We start from the raw sequence: 16,390 nt of genomic DNA, 5'->3' as shown, positions 1-16,390 counted from the left end.
AGGGCTCTACGCTCACCTCCTACAACATATTTGTCACAATACTGTAGTGAGTGCCAAATTTTAAAAAAGTACATGCAGTATAAGAGATAGAAGTCATGTGATCAAAACTGCCACCTGATTTGCCCAAGAGATAGTCTACATACACATAAGTAGTTAGATTTCACATGAACTATCTGATTTCTTTCACAGATTTCCTCTTTCTTTCCTGCTCAGTTGCTGTGATGTCCTTGCACTTCCAAACATCCATCTGGTCCCTTTCTCCTAGGTGATGACAATCTGTGTCACAACAGGTTCATTGCACTGATGGGTTTTTGTCACTCCAAGGTGGTTTCACCACAAGAACTATTATCTCGAAGTCACAGTGTCTCCCATCAATTCATCCAGATGCTGTCTCGCGTCAGACAAATCTGCCCTCACCCAATCTGGGCAGTCTGTGGAGGCATCCTTCCTCAGTTCGCTCAGTCTCCTCAAAGCCTCCCTCAAGTTGGCACATGCCTCCGTGTAGGCTTCTGCTGCATCACCGCGACGGCGCTTGGATTGCGGGGTGGTCTGGAGAGAGCAAATGACAGCAGGTTGGTCAACTGACAAGGTATAAGAATTTAGTGACATCTGGTTGTTTGCACAAGTACTTTGCCTTAACCAACATCATTGACAGAATGACGAAATGATTTTCTCATGGCAATTGCATCACAGACGTCTAGTGAAATCACTCATACTACCCAATCACTGTAACGGCTTGATTTCATTCACATGTACAATGTAAAAGAGCAATCATCAGTGTTGGGATATCGTGCATTATGTTGACAAACATTGGCTGAGTGTCTTAGGAGTGCTACATTCTGAACAAAACTTTGATGAGCAGTCTTAAATTGACTACATAACTGTATCTTCGTAGTATATAGACTTTAAGATATCTTGAAGTGAAGATTATTTGGGAGCAATCTAATGTGTACCTCATCAACGTCCATAGCATTCTCTCCCGGTGCACATGTCTGCTCTGTTCTGTTTGTAGCTTGGTCCTCAGTTAATGTCTGCCCTGTGAGCCTCTCGCAGACCTCTCCGAGGTGTTTCCCCTGAGCTGACAGCAAGTCGACCTCTGACCTCTCCAACAGGAGGTCAGCGTGTGCCGGAATCTTAGTAAACCAAAGGAAAAAGGTTTTACTGATGATAATGATTGGGAACCTTTTTGACAGAGATCTGAAGTTTTATGTTTTTTCCTCAAACATTGTTAGGGTACAGAGCTATGTTTACTTGAAAGAGCATTTGTCCCTTGAACTTAGTTTCTCTTTGCATTACTTGGTAAATACCTGGTATCAGACAATTGTGTCTATACACCCACATATACCAAGCCAAGACAGAAAAAAAATAAATAAAAGGCAGATAACAAACTTAGGGTCTTTTGTAGCTGATTTAGCACTTGCTGTCAAGAGTCATAAGTCACAAAGAACACATCAATGCATCACTTTTGTACAGAGAAAACATGCAAATGCAACTGAAAGATTCAAGCCTGTGCATTACTACGGAATAAAGTCCATCATGAATTTCAACACTGATACACACCTAAAACATCCTCCACAATTACTTTAACTTCTGAAGCTATCAGCACATTTAAGATGACTGAAGTGATTACCAAATCTATGACAATTTCTCCTCTAGAATATTTGACACTGTTCCCACAGCTATCATTTCTAGAGAGCGAAAGACTCTGTCCTCACCTGATTGAGGTAATCCACCACTTTGGTCTGCACCTCTTCCTCTCTGATGCATTCTGGGACGACGGCCTCATGACAAGTTTCCTTTCAAACATTAAAAGCAGCAACACAACAAAAGAAAGAACAGCCATCAATTACACATACACAGGAGTCACTTATTAATATACACAATTCACATCATTCTAAACCTGCTGTTATCCAAAGAATATCACTATTTCATTGCTCATAAAGTCATCACAGATTGATAAACTGGAAAGAATGATATCATTCAACATATCATCCTTCTTTTATTTATTTATTTTATTATTTTGTGTGCGTGTGTGTGTGTGTGTGTGTGGCTAAAGCCACTTCTTTTATCTTTTGCAGCTACAGCACACCATTTTACCAATCACAGCATCATTGCCATCCAGTATCTGTTTTGTTCTGGTTCTACAGTTGTATATTTCATTTCACAAATGTTGGGACTGCACACAAGACAGAAGGTCCTGCCATAGGAGACTTCAGCTGAACTGTTTATCTTTGCTGTCATTAATACATGTAGCAGAATTACGAATATGGAACAGTGTAATTAAGCACTGCAGATGGATGATGGCAGGAAAGTTGAGAAAGTATTAATGAATCCAAGCCATTACATAATAGGCATGTACAGATATACACTGTGGAGATGGGGTAGCCTGTAAGCCTGAATTCCAATTGAAAGTATGATTTTTATTCCCTGCTAATGCCTTCAACATTTAAAGGGATGGTATAGTTTTGGATGAGATGGGAGATGCAGATTTTAACTTTTTGCAAGATAATTAGAAACAACTAATGAATTACTAAAGAGCATACACATCTAAGAGGAAGTCAGTTATTTGATGGAAATCAGTTTTGAAATGGCTGAGATATCAAAAACAAAGTAAAACAAAGTGGTCCTCATAAACAGTGGGTCCCTTTTGCTACAACACGCATTTCCCATAGACACCTGCCCGAGCATACTCGGGGACTCATCCTCAACGGGTTAAGGAAATTCTTGTCTGACAACAATCTAAACAGTGCATTATTATGAATATCAGTACTATTGTAGTTTTCATTGCTATGAAGTTGTATTAGTACTAAGTAACAGCAGTAGTATCATTAATACTAATTCTGCTGCTGCTACTTCTACAATGACTACTACTGTGGTTGTAGGCATTTGCCAGATCACAAGTGCCCAGGAGTGTCTGGAACCCACACTAGGATTAATTGTCACTCCACTCTTCTCACCTCAGCAAAGAGACTGAAGGCTTCCAGTGCTTGCTGGTGGATAACGAAGCAGGGATCGGAGAGGACCTTTGCAAACAGGACTGGAATATTAGCCAGGATTGCTGCTTGCTGCAAGGAAGAGGAAGAGAGAAAAGAAAAGAAATGTGAAAAGAAACATTTCTGGGAATTGATGGGTGCAGAATGGGTGTCAGAAAGTGGAATCAATTAAGTGCTACTGGAAATTCTGTTGAGTAAAAAACAGACTGCCGTCACTTGGAGGAAACAAATTGCAATTTCCATGACTTTAACATTACACCATGTTTAAATCACATACACTGTAGTGTAGGCATGTGTCATAATTAAAATGTCAATAAATCATAAAGCATAAAGGTAAAATACAGATTGATCAGCTTTTAAGCTTGACACACCTGGGAGGCATTTCATGAAGGAACTTGTCGGATAAAATGTCCGACAAGTCAATTATATCCAACAAGTGCAGAGAAATCAGCCAATCAGACTAAAGAATTTCTCAAAACTTGTCGGATATAATTGACTTGTCGGACATTTTATCCGACAAGTTCCTTCATGAAATGCCCCCCTGAACTATTATCAGACATGCACTTGCATTTAATAAATCTGACCATGAGCAACTTGGTTTCTGTCTCATATACGTTGTACACCACTTAAATTTTACAGTATAACACACATTAAAGCAAGAAAAGACACAAAATATATATCTATGATATAATACATAAAACTATCTATGAGATGTTCATAACATATACATCTATGCCATGTTAGATGAAATTAAAATCTACAGGAAATTCTAAATGGAAACTATTCATGAGACAAAATTTGTGCAACCTCTGGACATGCTGAAGGTGTCCCTTTCCCAAGTTTACGCAGGAAGTTGATGCATGCCAATCGTAGAGTCAAAGGTGAATCTTTTCCCACGGCAGCACAAGCTGTATGTAGGAGCTGGCAATCCAAACAAAAAGCAAAACATGATTTTAAATACTTAATCTCTTTTAAACACAAAAAGCTTGCTTTGAGCAAATGCAACACAAATTTCTTATTGTGAGAATGATTCTATAAATGCAATCAAGAATTGCACTGACATCAAACATTTGCAAAAAAGACAACGCACAAGTTGCAGTAAAGATTCAAGCAAGCTATTGGGATCATTTTGTTACAATGTAGCTGTATGAGACATGAGATAGGCCTCCCTGTGTTTGGCAGGGGTTGATCGATAAATCTTTCAGTCAATGTCCAGCCACAGCCTCCTGTGACAAAGTGACTTTGAGTCAGTGCGTATTGCAGGTCATTGTACTATGTTGGCATTAATGGATCATTACATCAAACACTGAATGCACTGGCCTACAATGTACCTCTGCGATGTGGCCTGATTTAAGGTGCTGTAAGAGGTGTGCTGAGACCTCCAGGAGACTACCAAGGACCGCCTGGGACAGCTTGTCCAATGACAGGACAGAATAGAGCCTCGAGAGGGCTTCAGCTAACCGCTGTGAAAGACCGGCTGCAATTGGATGATTTGTAGCAAAAAATGTGCGCAAACACCAAATGCTTTCAATCTACGAGAATGAGGGGGAAAGAAAGATGTCAAAATTACAATCATTACTTGTTGTAGGTGTAAACGGCATTACAGAGAGAGTGAGTCTTATATCAATAAAGTGAGTGCTTTTATTGCCCCTTTGAATAACTTGTTTTGAGCATCAAATTAATACAGAATCAAGTACCAGTGAGTAATCAAAAAGACAATGTCTTCAGTGAATATATTTAGGAACTCATCACAGGGTGGCAGAAGGATTAGTGCTGCTCATAGTTCTGCAAATAAATCAGTTTTCAAGACAAGCAAATCTGGGCTACAAATAAAGCAGAAAAGGGCAAGAAACACCTGCTCATTGAAATATATTGGTCATACAAGTCCTCTAAAAATATGGGAGGAGATGAGCACATACCAAATGTTCAGCAGAAGCAGCTTCCTTTCTCTTGCTAGAATCTTCCCAGTCACTTAGAGCCTTAACGCAGGTTGTGATGACTTTGTCACACAACAGATCCCTTGATGAGTCTGGTAAAGAGGCTGGTGGAAGGCTCGCCCACAAAGCCAGGTGCTTCTCGATAGCAAAGGCTGAAATCAGCTCCAACTTGAAAGATGGAATGAGAAAAAAGTCAAACTTCAATGATAATTATTGCACTAGGTTTATTTCATTCACAGAAGGAGAATTTGTTTGATCACTTGGCTGAACAAGGACCACAGACAGCAAAGTCAGGTGAGCTTTGAAAATGCAATGGAACCAACTGTTTGCATGCAAGTGGATCACTAGATTTATCAGTAGACTAGATAATTCACAAAGGCCTGTGGATCTGTCAGTTCTGGTGTGAAAGGATGTAGTACAGAAATGATCCACTTATGATGTGCTTTCTGTATGAGCTGGGTTTAACAAATTGAACTTGTCAACGAGGTTTTGGACTTAATGCTCCACTTTAACTATCATGACACTTCCACTAGAACCAAGTCATCCACAGTGCCACTTGTACATGCTTTGTCTCAATACCTGCTGATCAAAATCTCTCGACAGTAACGACAAACAAGTGAGGTATTATCCTGAACACAAGACGTTGACGTCATAAAGCTATATATGAACAGCTTTACAGATTGCTGGCAATTTAAGAGTACCACAACACAGCTCTTGGCAGTACCTGGTGCTCACTGGCCATGAGTGGAATCAATCTACGAAGCAGCAAACTGACATGAAGGTACGCTGGACTTTGATTGCTTGGTATGGAGGTCAGAAGGTCGAAAAGAAATCTCACATGCTGGTAACAGAGCTCTGCTGAACTATACCTGCAGCACAAAGAGGGCAGAGTTTGCAGTAAGAAAAGATGGACAATTGCTGAAAATAGTCGATTTTCATTTTCCCTCTGGCTAAACATGTCTTTAAAACAGCTCCTTTTCTCATCCTAGAGTTTACAGCTGCATGGGACAACATTAAGAAAATATTAATCCCAACAATTGCTATAAGTGCAAAATCCTCTATGTCGTTAGTTTGCTTACCCTGTTCTACATTAGCTCTTTATGTGGTGCCCAGGTACTTAGCTTAAATTGCCAAGATTTTTTTTATCAGCATCCAGTAATCCCTCCAAATTTGACTACATAGATTTAGCATGCCCACTGCAATAGGGACAGCACTGTGCCTTAGTCCAACATGAAGGCCACAATTTTGGGTCTACTATGGGTCATAGGGGGATTAAGTAATTTCCATTCATTAACAATTAGATTCCATACATCTGTGCCAATCAGCAAAGAAAGTACTCTAGTATGAATGCCAATCAGTGAGCGAAGCACAGTAGGGGTTTTAAAAATCTATACATCCTCATCACAAGAAATCTATTGTATGTTTTGTTCGAAGTTAAAATACAGTCACTACACCCATTCAAACAGTATGCCAAACACTAGCCTTTAATACAGTTTCATAATCCAGTGGCTTTGTTGCCTCTTCCAGGGGAGGAGATTATGCTTTTATTGGCATTTGTTTCATTGTTTGTTTGTTTGTCTGTGCGCGCAAAACAGCTCAAAAAGTTGTAAATGGATTTCGATGAAACTTACAAAAAGGGTTGAAAATAACACACGGAACAGACAATTAAATTTTGGTAGTGATCCAGGAATTTTTATGGATTGTATAAAGGATTTTCAATATTTTGACAGGTAGGGTCAATGAACTTGGGAGTTCAAGCTGCACATTTCTTGAGGTTTGCATATGTGCACTAAAGTGCTCTAGTGTCTGCTATGGCAAGGCGTCCCACACAGCTGTAAGTTGAAGACATAAGAAAAGCCTTCTATATTGGAATATCGGGCGATTTTCAACATGCACACATACTTGTTGAAATCGGTGATCTCTATGAAAGAAAAAGATCAGTGGTGGAAATGAGTTGCTTAGCGGAAGTCTGCACTCTCAGAGTGCTTCTCTAGTTAATACTGCTTTCATTCACGTGACTCAAACAAAATTAGATCTGAGACTTATTTAAGAATGATGCATTGGAATCAAATCTTGGGTGTTTGCTGAATCCCACAAACCTTGCTAGGAAGCACCAGACATCTGCAGCAATCATCACACAGGACCAGCAGCTACCCAGGGTGTTCTTCAAGAGGCACTCCTCAAAGGCGTGGAAATATTTGGCTGGTAGGGCAGCCAGGAAGCCACAGAGGTGTGTGACAACGTGCTCGTGGAGACTGACATCAACCAATGGCTTGCCTTGACACATGACCCCTGGCAGGGTCACAGGGAGGTGGAGTTCTACATAGCCTGGGGAGAAACACAATGAGTTTTATACAGTTTGAAATACATGCAGCATGTACTAAACTTAACTGAGCAAAATGTCAGGATCTCTCCAGTGCCATCCAAGAGCTCAGGTTTCAGGGACAAAACATTAATGACAAGAGTCCATTACATCGGGGAATACACACATCATTTGATAGTGAAGAATCTTACAAAAATAACCAGGGTCAGGATGAAATTACATATTACCGTGAAGTCTTCTTGACTGCTACTTAATCCATAATATGCAAACTTTCTGTGAAGTTTTGTCAATATCTGGTGAAAACTTTAGGTCATGCTTACTGACAAACCAATCAACAGTACTCTGGTAAATTCCATCTCTGTATAGCAACCAAAAGTCAACAAACAAGTTTCTTTATACTGCAGTGCACATATTCAGCTGCCAATTGAATTCATTAGCTGTCTCTGACCAGCTTATAAGGTCTAATACTTCACTTTTTGTCTGAAGAAGAAGTGTGCTGCAAAGGGAATCCCAAGGAAATAAACTTATTTAACTTTTCTAGTTGCAAAAGGTCTACTATCAAATCTGTACAGTGCACTCCTGTTAAAACAAACACGGTTATAGCGAAATTCCAGTTAAAACAAAGTAAAAATTAAGGCCGCAAAATTATCCGCTCTTTGTTCTTTACCTCTTGTTTGTAAGGTTATTAAAAAATTTGATGTAACAAAAGAAAATTGCCGGTCCAGAGGACTTCATTATAACAGGTGTCTACCGTATAGTGTCTGCAAAATCTTTAATAAAAGCTCAATCGGGAGAGAAGTAATACAAAGGAAACACAAGTACAGAGTCATTTCACACTACAAGCAAAACATGCATTAAAAAAAACCCCAAAAAAACATAAAGTCATCTTGATCTGCATTTACGCACATTTTGTGACAGCAGAGAATACACCCGATATTACATCCTCGTGTGGCTCATCCTCCGGAAACAAAACCGGATCCAGCCATGCTGCCTGGGCATCTTCGGTTGCCAATGGCAACAGCTTCAAGATGAGGAGGACGGTGAGTAGTCTAGGTAGGTTCTGGTGTGATGGGTGTTCTTAATGAAATGAACAAATCAAAATACAAACAGTTCTAGCGACTGGATGAAATACAACAACTTGTTCAATTCAAGAGGAATATACATGTATGCATGCAAAGAATGGTTCTGTGATTCTTGGGGGAAGTATCAAGTCTGCAAAGACATAAATACATAGCCAGGCAATAGACATAGTTTCAAAACAATACTAAGGACAACTCTATACTTTAACTCAATTTATTTTTTTCCTAATAGTAACGAATTGACAAAAAAGATATATTTAGAATTAATTACATACCACCAGTATCCTCTCTCAGTTTGAGAAAAAATAGAATTCAATTTGCAGCTGTACCAAATGGCATTCATAAGTTCTGTTTTTTTTTTTTTCTGATGATGTCACTGCATAATGACCTTCACAGATTCTGTATGCTTCATAACCCAGTTCAGTGGGATGTTGAAGTGAAAATTGTGAAAAATGATCTAAAGGCACTGTGCCTGCCTATACAAATACCTTTATTGGTTGCCAGCAAAGATGCACACAAGTCCCTGCTGGGAAGGAAAAGTTGCAAAAGTGGCTCAATCCCAACCAACACAGATCTCTGGACATCTGAGAGGGCTCCCTCGTTGATGGGTTGTGCCCCAGGGTTTGGCGGAATGAGGCTGAGGAGGGGCAAAAAAAAACAGGTTTGAAACTCAATGAGATAATGTCACACTCTGCACTTACAATGATAGACAGCAGGGGAATTTCAAAGCATGTAAATACATTATGTCCGATCTAGATTGTATTCAGAGTGAGTTTCCTTTGTTTTCAGTCCGGCATAACTTTTACTGACGAAGAGACCTAAGACTTTCTTGTTTTTTAACCAGCTATGAGGTCTTCTCTTCAGTAACATCTTTACTTCAATTATGATTATGATCGTCTTCACCATCATGATAATCATAGCCACAATCACTCTTATCATCATCATTACAATCTTGTAATTGATATAAAAAATGGAATGTAAACACCAACCCATTATTCATTGAACTATTACAATCATATCATTTCTACCTCCGCCAAAGGAGGAGGTTATGTTTTCATTACTGTTGGTTTATTTTCTGTGTGCAAAATAACTCAAAAAGTCATGAACAGATTTGGATGAAACTTGCAGGAAAGGTTGAAAATGACACAAGGAACAGATGATTAAATTTTGGTAGTGATCCAGGAATTTCTATGGATTCTATGAAGGATTTTCAATATTTTGGCAGGTAGGGTCAACAAACTTCATGAACTTGGGAGTTCAAGCTGCGCATTTTTTAGGTTTTCATATGTGCACTTTAAGTGTTTCTGCAGGGCGAGGTGCGCGTTGCCCAGGTGGAAATTGATGACATAACAAAGGGCTTCTATAGTGGGAAATCGGGTGATTTCCAGCATGCATAATCTGGGTGGAAATCACTGATCTCTATGGAAGAACAAGATCATTGGTGGAAATTAGCTGCTTAGTGGAGGTTTAGGCTCTCAGAGTGCTCCTCTAGTTTACACATTGATTTTATCATAAGAAATACACACAACATATCATCAAGCAGTCACATGTTGCCTAGTACCTCTGGAGAAGGAGGAGAAGCTCCAAGACCTTGGGGGCGCTTTGCTCCAAGCACTCGTCAACAAACTCCTTCAGGACATGATTCAGCATCTTGAAGCACAGACTGCACACCTTCAGGGTGCGGGCAAAGGCCTTCTCATCCCCGCCTTGGGATCCACCGCCCTGGGATCCACCACCCTCTGGGGGAGGGCGGGGCGCCAGCTGGAGGGCATGTCTGTAGTGTGATTCCACTTCCGAACACAGCGAGGTAACCAGTGGGGCAGCCTACAAGGGTATAGAATGATTTTATTCCTCCATAGAAACACTTTTCTCTATCATGCACTATTGGTACGTTACAATTTTAGCTTACAAGTGTCGTCATGTGACGTAATAGCGTCACGTCATTATTGGTTTATTTACTTTCCATTTGACTTCTCAATTATTTCCTCTTGAAATGAAATCTTACTAGTCATGGTCAATCAATCTGTCCAGAATAATGCTGCATGTGGAAATTTGGCTCTGGTGCAATTTGAACACACCTTTACAAATGAATTGCCTCATAGTCCTTCTCAGGATTCTCACACGGTCTTCAACAAACCATCTACATCTAGAAACTGCTTTCTTGAAGAGGAGTTACATGCTATAAACCTGTCAGATCAAATAAGCACTGTAGGTGAAGGGAAAACAGACCCAAGATTCTTCAAGAGGGTGCTTTTGCATAGACCATGCTTTCGCATCTACCATGTTCCTAATGTCTGAATAAAACCCATTTCTATGGTAAGCAAATGAAAAATGGTTGAAATAATATAAATCTCTGTTCGTCTCGTGATTTAGCTGTTGTTCTTGACTGGTTCTGCCTTGACATACAGATCCTTCAAAGGCCAAGTTTGCTTGCTAGCTAGCCACGGAAACTTATGTGTATTAACTATGTGTGGTACATCATAGTCGACAGATTACTGTGTATGTGTTATTGACTAGATTTGGATGTACACAAGATTGACATGATCGAACCAGCCCAACTTGCACATTGTTGTACCATTAGGGTATGTACAGCCAATCTGAAAGACAATTGAATCTGTGCAAAAGAGAGCACATACATAATGCACCAAAGATCTACTGTGCTTGACAGTTAACTAGCTTTACATTGTTATTCTTTATAATCAAGATGGTGGCAATCACAACACTATCTAAAAGCAACCTCTTGAATCCTGGCTTGTGTACCAGTTAAGAAAATAAATTTCTGTTAAACACCAAGGTTCCAAAGAAACCTCAATTGCAGCCATGTGCATTCAAACAATAACGTGAATGACAAAAAAAAAAGAGAGGAAAACTTGGTGTTGTAGGACTGCGGATGTGGAGCACTGGTGATTAAGAAAAGGACATTACTGCGTTCAAATTGACAAAAAGGTGATCGTTCCTGGAAAGGCATGACATACCTGGAATGAGGAGTGGATCGTGTCTCTGTGCCTACTGACCAGCTTGACCAGAAACCTCCAAGTACTGACCAGGAGAGTGGTGTCCATTCCACTTATGATGCTGCACAGGTCATGAAAGCCACTGCACACTGTGGAAGGTTTATAAGTAAGAAACAGAAGATGCCTCACAGTTTAAAAGAACATATCAATGAACACGACCAGGTTCCTTAGCTTCCATCATCTTTTCACAAGAGGTTTAAAGTTACAACAACAGAAACTTTTAAGATTACACATCATAAAGTAAAGAGCAGGTTACAAATGAAATGGATTTTACAGATAATGAAATGATATTAACATCATACCTAAGTCTGTCTTGAATATATTGCTACCATATTCTGGGGTCTCTATTCATGCTCAATCTAACTCTCTCATCAGCTAAGATAATTATTTTGTCTCATAGTAGAACATTACACATTTTGGAAATTGTCATCAACAGAAAACCATCAACACAAAAAACATGAGATACATGTATTTGATTGGTATTGCAATCCAGCAATATCATTAAAATGTAATGCTGTATCCATTGTAGGTGAGACATTACTTGAAAATATTCTTGCCAAGTAAGCATTTACATGTATTCTATACAAATAAGATAGGAAAATCGATTGCTGTTTAATACGTAGCTTGCTCCTTAGCATGTGATCATTGCTCAAAAGATCCAGGGAAGATGGCTATAAGTACATTTTACAAACAATCATCAAAGAAGGACTGGGAAATTCATTCTTATCTCTCAAGCAACTTCTCTGACAGAATTCTTGAGTGTTGCAAATCCTGCCATGATTATTGAGGAGCTCAACACTTACATACCTTGTGAAAGATGGTCACCATGGCAACCAGAGTCTGAGATGGATTCTAGAAGAGCCATTAACGCTTTCTGCAAACTGTAAGCACGCTTGAAGAGAGTTGAAAGCTGCTCTGCAGCGGCTGAAAAGTGCTCGCCATACACACTGTGGCTTTCCTGCAGAGGGGTTTAGGGGAGATAAAATGCAGTGTCCTATAGATACATGTGGAGAATGTTCTGTTAAAAATTCAACACCTCTTAGAGTTCTTGCTTGAATATCAATTTATCCCATCCCATGATGCCCCAAAGAAGCAATATGTGGCTGATGAATGACAACCACTTTTTGTGACAAAACACTTACTGCAGTTTTACACAAAGATTCACTTCCTGCATATACAAGCTGTATGAAAACATAGTCAATCATCAGTACAGAAAAACCAATGTGAATCTTTTGGTTCCGTAACATTTGCTCCTGCGTCAACTGCTCCCATCAAATATCTGCATGCCAAACCAAACATAAATTCTACCCACAAACATAACCCCAACACTAATCCTAATCAAAATCCTCACATCAAATTAAACCTAAAAACCCTATCACAACCCTAACCATAACCTTAAAGGGATGCTACAGTATTGGTGGAGATGAAAAATTGAGCATTTAACTTTTTTGCGAGATACCAAGAAAAACACTGATGAAATAGTACAAAGCATATCATTTTAAGAGGAATACAAAAATTTAATTGATAAAAGAATCGGGTTTGGAATGACTGAAACATCCAAAAAACAAAGTAAAAACAAAGCGATAGCAATAAAAGTGTGGGTCCCCACACTTATTAGAATTGCTCTGTTTTGGATATCTCAGCCATTTCAAAAACCAATTTTCATCAAATAAACGTTAAACTCCTCATGGAATTACGAGCTCTTTCACATTTCATAAGAGGTTTTCTCATTATCTCACCAAAAATTTTTAGAAACCTGAAATTACAATAGGTCTCAACCAAAAAACAATATGATTCCTTCAAGTCATTGGAGAAATTAACACTGGAGCAATATTCTCACAGGAGCAAATGTCATGTCATGGAATCACAAGATACATGTATGTGTGTGTAAACGTTTAAATCCACGCATGATCACTGAAAAAGTTTTCATATCACCTTGCAGTGACTGAATGACTGCTTGATCACTGCCAGTATGTTGCAGGGAAGTGAGTCTATGGTATCCATGTTAACCATTTGACCTCTAGGGGGCATCAGTTGCTGAATGCAGGACTCCAGGACTGTTGATGATCTCCACTAGAAGCTGTCAGATTAATAGATAGAAATGAAATATAATGAATATACTGTGCTCATCTGAGCTTTATCCCGGGCTATTTTCCCAGAGCTAAAAAAAGAGAAGAAAAAATTGAACAATTCTGTTTTTTGTAGGGCTCTCCAATGTTCTAGAAAATCTTAAGACCAATGAAAATTCAGATTACATTATGGTTGCTCAATTGTCAATATATTGCAGACCTCATATTCTAGTATTTTTAAATCAAATATATAATACGCCTCTTATTTCCAGTGTATCTGCTGCAATTTCATACATGCACATATGTTTTCATGCAATGCAAGTACACAGTATCAAGAATATTTTTGGAAAGCTCAGTGACGAGCAGGGTACGCTTGAACAAATTAATATCTTTTGTTTTTTTAAAGGAAATCATATTTGTCATTGTTTTCTTTTTGTTGCAATTTTAATGAATTTTAGTTTGGAAAGCCGGCTTGGCTGACTTACAGCAAGATTCTGGTTCAGTGAGTGGTGAAGATCTTGAGAAGAGGATGACTGCTGCAGTGCATCCAGGATGGCGCTGCAAACATTTTCAAACAACCCCTTGGTCTGCGGGGAAAACAGGGATGCCGATGATAAGGTTTTTTTAGGAAAAAAAAAATGGAAATCAGAATTTTCAGATAATTTTAATACACGGAAACAGCAAAATGTGTACAGACTTGGGGAGAGAGAGAGAGAAAAAAAAAAATCAGATGTAAATCTGCAGAATATCATACCTGGGAAAAAAAGAAAATTGTAAAGACATAAAGGGACAAAAGCTTGGAATTTGTTACAGGGTTAGGAAAAATCAAAATTTGAATATTGTCCCTCCCTATAAGGTGCTGTATAAAATTGGGTAAAGCGCACAGACTACAATACACTGTAGGTAAACATTGTGCTTGCCTCCCCACAAAAACCAAACCATAAAAAGCAATGTTTACAAATCAAAAAACCGCTACCTGGCAGCAATGCATTGCAACACTTTAACACAATACACTCACAGAAAAACAATTTTCACTTATATTTTTCTTTTGAAGATACACTTTGACAGCTCCTCAGACCTTTTTTTTTAAGCTACATTTTTATCAGTGAGCTTACAAAAATGTGCACTTTAAGCCATTACAATTCAGTCGCAATTCTGTAAGGGACATGCAGTTACTGTGGGACTGCTTGAATGATCACATAAAGAACGAACTCCCCTGAAAACTGTGTGCACCAACTATTGGGTCAGTTAGCATGACCTCCATTACCCCAGAATGAGATGATGTGAGCTTCAAATTAACACTTCACCATTTACTCATCTCTTGTTAGCTTTGTGGACTCACTGGATCATGTACATGTACATGTATCATTTTACCTATTTGGGTCTTCTGTTTTTAAGTTTGTTTTGATTTCTCTGACCATGTACCCTGTTGTTGTGTCGTTTCTACAAGCCTTCTAATCTATCTCTGATTTACCTGCGGCATGACAGGACACAGGAAGTCTACCTCCCTACGGTCAACTTCAATGATGGGAAGTAGTGACTCCACCATTGTCCTCAGAATGTCCACTTTCACTGCCGACGAGGTCCCATTACAATACTGAGCTTAAGAGCATTCAGTCAAGGATATTTAACAAATGTATCATGCACAAAAGAGCTGTCATGAATTGTTTGATATGCACACACACAAACACACACACAAACACATTTCAAATGAATTAGACATACATCATGTTTACTATTCGAATTCATTTACTGTACAATCAGCGAATACTTGTCTAAACACTTTTTTTTTAAAGTCTCCCTTTTTTCTTTTATTTCTTTTAAATGCACATCTTCCCCAAGCATATTATGGGTCACAGTAGCCCGACCCAGACGCTGTGCAGAGGACTGCGTTTTTACAGCGACTGGGCATGTGTATAGTTAGGGTCACAGTCACTTTTTAGTTACTTGTTGCAAAAGGAAGCTAAACAAAAGGATATCAATAGCTTAGGAAGGGTTTCATCCAGCTTTTGCTTGCGGGTTTCTCGGCTCCATGTGGAGACATCATTGATGAGTGATTCCTGTGACATCTTGATGAGTCTTTAGTGATCAACCTACAATTTCAAAGCTGTAGAATCTTCATCTTTCTGAGGCAGCACCCAATCCGCCATGGCATCAGTTTTATCTTCCACTGTATAAGGAAAGTGTTACAATTTGATAATTGTGCAATGCTGTTACGTTGACAATAAAAATGTCGTTTAATAGTCATGGATGGTTCCATTCAGTACTGAAGAGTGTGTGTACTTGCCAAAACTAATCACTAATCATGATCACTTGTGCGAGATACTTTCTACTAGTACTAGTAGTACGATATAGCCTAGGCTCTAAATACACTGTGATCTGTCATCTTCACCTCGACATTAAAGGACATGTTCACCTTCATCAAAATACTTTTTTTTTTCTTCTTTTCATTTTTTTTTCTTTTTTATCCTTTTTTTTTCCTTTTTCTTTCTTTTCTTTTTCTTTTTCCTTTCTTTTCTTTCTTCTTCTTTGTTACTGTTAACGCTGATTTTGTCAATGTTATTGTGTATGAGTAGCAAAGTGCGCTTAGAAACGTCAGTATGAAGCGCCGTATAAATGCAATTATTATTATAATTATTATGTGGATTGATCGAGTGAAGGCAAATAGTACTATTAATATTAGTAGAACATCAGTGAAAGTTTGGGGAAAATCCGACAATCCGTTCAAAAGTTATGAATTTTTTAAATATCTGTGCAATCACTGCTGGAGGAGAAGACGACCACAGTGTATACTATGATGTCACATGCGTACAACGATATTAGGAAAATAAAAAGAGAATTTCACAAAACCTGACTTTTTGAAGTGCACATTTCCTCGACTTGTTACTGACTTATATTAGGGGTAATATTATCCCCTCTAACTTCTGAAAGAGAGAAGTCAATCAAGTGTTCTTTTATTATGTGAGAAAATTAAG

The 16,390-nt window shown here is 38.8% G+C and overlaps 1 protein-coding gene across 1 annotated transcript; it reads right to left on the bottom strand.

The window, feature by feature from the left end:
• Positions 1-345: 345 nt before the first annotated feature.
• Positions 346-15,578, bottom strand: LOC139732392 (FIGNL1-interacting regulator of recombination and mitosis-like). The gene is given in 19 exon segments (XM_071643260.1): positions 346-549; positions 954-1,133; positions 1,716-1,796; positions 2,958-3,065; positions 3,801-3,914; positions 4,325-4,525; positions 4,913-5,098; positions 5,655-5,799; positions 7,030-7,258; positions 8,160-8,330; positions 8,821-8,969; positions 9,894-10,156; positions 11,308-11,435; positions 12,154-12,304; positions 13,282-13,407; positions 13,409-13,426; positions 13,901-14,002; positions 14,890-15,017; positions 15,385-15,578. Coding segments are annotated over 19 exon segments (2,784 nt in total). The 5' UTR covers positions 15,485-15,578.
• Between the last annotated feature and the right edge of the window lie 812 nt (positions 15,579-16,390).

The sequence above is a fragment of the Diadema antillarum genome, unplaced genomic scaffold, assembly GCF_040938485.1.
Source record: "Diadema antillarum isolate AM-2024a unplaced genomic scaffold, OU_Dant_1.0 scf00000024, whole genome shotgun sequence".
NCBI lineage: Eukaryota > Metazoa > Echinodermata > Echinoidea > Diadematoida > Diadematidae > Diadema > Diadema antillarum.
The sequence above is the reverse complement of the archived record's forward strand: the minus strand, read 5'-3'. Positions and strand labels throughout refer to the sequence as shown.